This window comes from Tupaia chinensis, unplaced genomic scaffold, assembly GCF_000334495.1.
Source record: "Tupaia chinensis unplaced genomic scaffold, TupChi_1.0 Scaffold000110_1, whole genome shotgun sequence".
NCBI classification, from domain to species: Eukaryota; Metazoa; Chordata; class Mammalia; order Scandentia; family Tupaiidae; genus Tupaia; species Tupaia belangeri.
This window is the reverse complement of record NW_006159574.1, coordinates 923,985-929,840: the sequence shown is the minus strand read 5'-3', so window position 1 is coordinate 929,840 and position 5,856 is coordinate 923,985. Positions and strand designations below refer to the sequence as shown.

Genomic DNA, 5,856 nt, shown 5'->3' with positions numbered 1-5,856 from the left:
GAGGAGGCGTTGGGGTGGCCGGCGGTGGCCGGCAGTGAGCCCCCCTGCCATGCGCAGGCGCTCAGGACACCCGCCCAGCGGCCGGCCCGCGAGTGAGGGAGCTCATGGGTCAGCCTTCCAGCAGCCCTCGCAGGGGACCGGAGCCAGGCCCTGCAGGAGACCCCAGGAGAGGACGGGGAAGGAGATGCTGGCTTCCCTCAGGGGTGCAGAGCTCCCAGGGCATGGCAGGGGGGGGGGGTTTGGCCGAGCCTCAGTGGCCCTGGCAGGTGCCCCGTGGCCTGCAGGAGAGGAGTGGGAATGAACGGCGCGGTCCCACAGACTGCCTGATGGACGGATGGAAGGACGAGCCTACACAGGCCCAACGAGAAGACAACGGGCGGGCTCCGCTTTGTGGGACGTCTGCTCTTCCTGTGCTCTGCTCTGCTCTTCTTTTTAAATCATTCCATTTTCCATGAGCTCATTTTTCTTAGTATTTTTTAAAAGAATTATTTTATTTATTCATTTATTTTATTTTAATTTGATCAGAGAGAGACACACAGAGAGAGAAAGAGAGAGAGAGAAAGAGAGAGAGAGCAAGCCGGGGCTCGAACTGTGATCAGCCATGTGGGAGTGTCCAGCACCTTAACCACATCACCTCCTGGCCCCCTTTTTCTAGGTTTTTGCCATATGGTACATGCACTAGCCAGAGAGAGACAGAGAGAACAAAAGTGAGATGTCGCTCCTGGGGGATGACACCAGAATCCCTTCTCCATTCTCCTCTCGGGACCCTGGGCACGTATGCACATGCACCTTGAGTGATTTTCAAGCTGCTGGGTCTGGGGCTCGAACCACAGTCGGCCACATGGGAGTCCAGGGCCATAACCATGCCACCTGCTGGCCCCTTCCTGTGTGATATTCCTGAGCCTGAGAATGTGACATGAGAAGGGACCACAAATCTGTAGTGGCCAGTTAGTCCAGAGGGTCTCAAAGCTCTCAGAAAACCGCCCTACAGAAGTAGTAACGAGACACTCTCCCACGTCCCGCTGCCGTGCGTTGCCTCAGCGTGGTCTTCTGCCCAGAGCCCGGGCCGGAGGGGGATTCTCCTTTATTGAGGGCTCATCGTGTGCCAGGTGCAACAAGGTGTTCCAAGGGGGAAGTCAGGAGACTCCTCAGGTGTGAGTCCTGTGGAGACGTGGAGGGAACCAGCACACTGCTGGACCTAGTTCACACCTGTTGCTCACCTCCCTGCCTGTTTTCACTGCACTCGGGGACCAACCAGAACCCCTCTCATGGCCAACGCGATGCTTACAAACCCACCTCCTGCCAGGAGGGACAGGTGGCCGTGGTGGAGGAGGGCAGCTTACGGCGTGAGCTATGTTGAGGCGGGACTTTAATACCTTTGTTCGTGTGTTACAGGAGTGGGACTTTCAAAGTAATATCCTTGGTCTAGGGCTCCATCAGCTAAGTAGTTTCCTTACAGAGAGGTAACCCGAAACTCTCAGAAAGGGAGTATTCCTAGCAAAGTGTTTTTTTTTTTTAAGGTTTCTGCCACAGAGTGCAGGTGCATACTGGAGACAGATGCAGAGGGAAAGTGAGAAACCACCTCACAGAGGGATGACCACGCCATAGTCCCTTCTCTGTTCTGGGATTTGGGGCATGCACGCACACAGGCTACGTGACTGTCAAGCCTCCGGGTCTGGGACTCACACTGTGGTTGGCCACCTGCTGGCCCCAAGGTTGTCTACTCTGACATGCTGACTGGGAGGGCAAGTTCAGATATGGACAGCTCTCTTTCTCGTTTCTGTTTTGCCCCCAGATATGGGTACCTGTGATCCAGGGAGGGAGCCAGACCATCAGAGGGGCAGATGGTATCTACTTCGTCTTGAGACGAATCTGCAGGAAATTCCTGTGTAAGAGCGCAGGTGACATCTAACACGTGGGGAACCTCGAGTTACTCACTAGGCCTTGACCACGCAGCTGAACAGAGAACGAGGAGCTCTTTTATGAATTACACCCCGTACCTTTTTTGTAAAGGGATATTTTTGCTACAGGGCATGAGCTCTGTTTTGTGATATTTTTGCTACAGGGCATGAGCTCACTGGAGACAGAGACAGAAAGCGAGAAATCACCCTCTCCCTGGGGGGATGGCCACACCACAATCCCTTCTTCCCCATCCTCCTCTTGGAATCTTGGGTATGCACACACATGCGTCCAGAGCGTTCTAAGCTGCCAGGTCTAGGACTTGAACGGCGGTCAATTATGTAGGAGCCCAGCGATGTAACCGTTACGCCATCTGCTGGCCCCAACCCCTTGCCTTTAATAACTCAGTGTAATACACTGGAAGAACTCCAGGCAACGTTAACCTCCAATTCTTACTCTGTACCCAAATCTAGAGTAGGAAGAGTGGACACCAGAATGAGACCCACAGGACTGGTGTTTGACATGGCACAAATGTCCCGGGGACTCTAGCATCTCAGCTCAGAGGACATGCCTGCTTCCCGGGCAATGCTCCTGGCAGGAGCTCTCCCCACTTGTGCTGAGCCGGGAGTTGCAGGCCGCTATCGCCTTATCCTGCATGAAGCAGGGTGCAGGGTGCAGGGGCCGGGCAGTGGTGCTCCATGAGGCTGGTCCACAGGGGAGGGCTCGAGGCTCACGGTTGGAGACCTCCCCGAGCCCTTCTGAGCGTGCTAGACACACAAGTCCACGACCTGAGGCTGGCTGCAGCTGGGATGGTCTGCCGGGGTGCTGTCTCTCTCGCTCATAACCCAGATGAGATTTCCTAAGAGGTCTGTGTTGAAATTTGGTAAAATTTGAAGAGTTACAAAATATTTTTCCATTACGAATTCTAACATTCTACACAATAAATACATCTCCCCTCTTCTTTTAGAAAGAAACACCCGTAAGCACAACAGTTGGTTTTGAACCTTTAATAAAAGTAAAAAATAAATGCAAAAAACCCCACAAGGTTGAAAACTCAGTATGAATGTGAATCTCACTAGGTGTTCAAATCTGGTATAGTGCAAATTTTGTTTATACTATTTTACATTTTTTACATTTTTACAAACTCAAATCACTTTGGTTCTTATATTTGCTATAAACTATTGGCAAAAAATCCTTTAGGTTTGCATCATTTTGGCTACATCATTTCTAACAGATATAGATTTACTTCCAGCTTAAGAGAAAAAATACTTATTTTTTGTGCATGATCAAGTAGATTTTAAAGATTCACTTACTGCTTTCATCTAATAACTTCTGGTTTTTCATAAAATGCCGACATCTTCATTGAAAAAAAGTTTTCACAGAACTAATGTTTTCATTTTCAGAAAAATTACGAGGGATCAATCCAAAGTTCAGAATGACCCCATTTTCTGTTTAACAAAATTCCTCTAAAACCAATTAGCTTCAGTAACCTAAAACATTCCAAGACAGTTTCCTCAAAACCAAACCAGAAAACCCCGAGGGCCAGCACGAGGACGAAGCCCGGTCCACACGCCGACACTCCCGCACCCCAGTCTCAGGCCTACTCTGCAGACCGCTGGCTTCCATTCCCAGGAGGCTTTCAGTCAAGTCATGTTCACAGAATTTAAAACAAACCAAAACATTTAAACTGCAAAATACAAAAAGGTAAATTTGTAAGTAAAAAGCACTAAACCCATAAAACTGGAGTATTTCAAAGACTAGGGCTCAGTGGCGGGTACAACAATGAAGGAACTTTACAACTGAAAGAAATTATTGCTGAGTTTTGCCTCCATGCAGCACTGAAATGAATGGAGAATCCCTCTCTTGAACATCCCGTACATTAAAAAAAATAAATAGTGAAGAGAATACAAGGCTCAGATCGGTCTCCACACACATTGCACTTGAAGTTCAGGACCCGACGCTGGCGGACCAGGCTGCCCGCAGTCTATGCCACTCAACGAGGACACCGTGCTCTCTGCGGTGGCGTCTGTCTGGGGCCGCTGCGTGTTGAATGCAGTGACACGCACACTCCTCTTACACAGCAATCACAGATTGCAAATTTCGTGGGCTGTGGGAAAAACAGTCATTGCTCTTCCGGAGTAACAAAGAAACACACCATTTTGGCTAAGAATGAAATGCGGGTCAGACAGGAATTCACTTAGAGAGTCATGGATTTTGGATAAAACTTCATCGACGGAGGTGAGAATCCCAGCTTCACAGTGTGGAAGTGACCTTCCATTGCCTTTTGCACTCAGTAGATTGTCTATACAGGCTCCTGTGGGCGGGGAGAGAGGCATCGTCTACCAGCGGTGACACGTGTGTGTGTGCAACACGTGAGCGTGCACTGCAGCGCCGAGCAGGCACGGCGGAGCGCTGCTGCACTGCCCTGGCGCCCGGTCGCCTGGCTCTCCGCTTTCTCCACACGACCCATCTCCATGTGCCCCGGCTGCCACTGCTCCTACTCCACACTGTGCCTCTGTAAGTACCATCAACTCGTCTCCTTAGGACACTGACACAAAATTGGGAGTTGGTGATGAAGTTTTAGTTCACGCCTTTGAAATATGGCAACTGGTTTTTAATCACATGAGAGAAATCTAATACTTGGGAACTGCCACCTGCCTGAACGCCCAGAGCCGGGCAGGATGTTCCAGAGCACAGACAGGTGTGCGCAGCCGGGCACGGTAAGTAGCTGTTTTCTCCGCCCCGCTATGCTAGACTGGTGAGCGTCTCTCCCCGGAGTCCTTGGCAGTCAGCCCGATCTACAGATTACTCAGGAAAGCGGTCATCTTTGTTACAATCCGGGACCACAGATTCTCTCCCCAGATCTCGTTTACTCTTCCAGTCGGGGGTCTGAGGACTCAGTCACTATGCTGCTTTTCTGGAACACCCTACGGAAGAAAAGAAAAAGGAAGGGAAAATTAGCACTAACTGTATACAATTCAATGACCAATAGGCAGATCATGAAAGGTGAACGGTTAAAGATCCCTTGGCCTGGAGAAAGGATTACGACACACGAGAATGCGGGCAGACCTGCTGGTCCCTGCAGAGGCTTCTAAAGGTGCCACCCTCGGGACCCAGAGCTCACCACCGACCAGCACTGAGGGTGCCGCAGAGGAAGCGGCTGCAGAGGCCGTAGGGGTCAGCAGCAATGACAGGAGGGCCAGTTACCATCGCCATCAAGCAGAGCAAAGCTCGTGGCACGGCAGGTGCTCCAAAAGACCTCGTGGTGACTTGAGGAACCACACTGTTTTTATTTTTTCAAGAGAGATCTGTACTACAGGGCATGTGCGCCAGAGAGAGAGAAACAGAGACGGAAGGTGAGAAATCACTCTCCGGGGGATGGGCATGCCACAATCCCTTCTCCTCCATTCTCCTCTCAGGATTTTGGGCACGCACGTACACGTACCACACATGAGTTTTAAGCTGCCAGGTCCAGGACTCAAACCGTGCTCAACTACATGGAAGTCCAACAATGTAACCATTACACCATCTGCTGATCCTGGGAACTGCACTCTTAAAAACAATTTGTTTACCTGAAGAAAGGAAGGCTTAGGCCACAAACCTTGACTAATACCTGACGCCTCCTTATGACCTAGCCCACAGCAGTTTGTTGAAACAGATGTTTTAAATAGGCCACGCTTTGTGCCAGGAAATACCAACTTGACCTTAAATTTATCAGGCCTGTCGTAGTCGGAAACGCCTTTCTACAGTGATTCTCCCTCGAGCCATGGGAAACCTTTGCCAGGAGCCGTGCAGTCAAGTCTCATAGGTCTCAACGTCTCGCTAAAGACAGGCCCCGATCCTCCGGGGGTCACAAAGCCACTAGCAGGCGGAAACGCCAGCTTGTCCCTCTGCGCTCGTGCCTTTCCACCTTCCTGCTCTCCCTCCACCGAGCAGCCACCTGGGAGGGGGCAGCCG

General features: G+C 50.9%; 1 protein-coding gene across 1 annotated transcript in view; it reads right to left on the bottom strand.

Annotated features, from left to right (window-relative positions):
- Positions 1-2,891: 2,891 nt before the first annotated feature.
- Positions 2,892-5,856, bottom strand: part of INSIG1 (insulin induced gene 1) — a gene marked incomplete at its 5' end in the record, with an annotated part of 12,077 nt that continues 9,112 nt past the window's right edge. Inside the window, 1 exon segment of the mRNA XM_006143821.2 lies at positions 2,892-4,826. Within this exon segment, the coding sequence (XP_006143883.2) occupies positions 4,797-4,826 (30 nt within the window).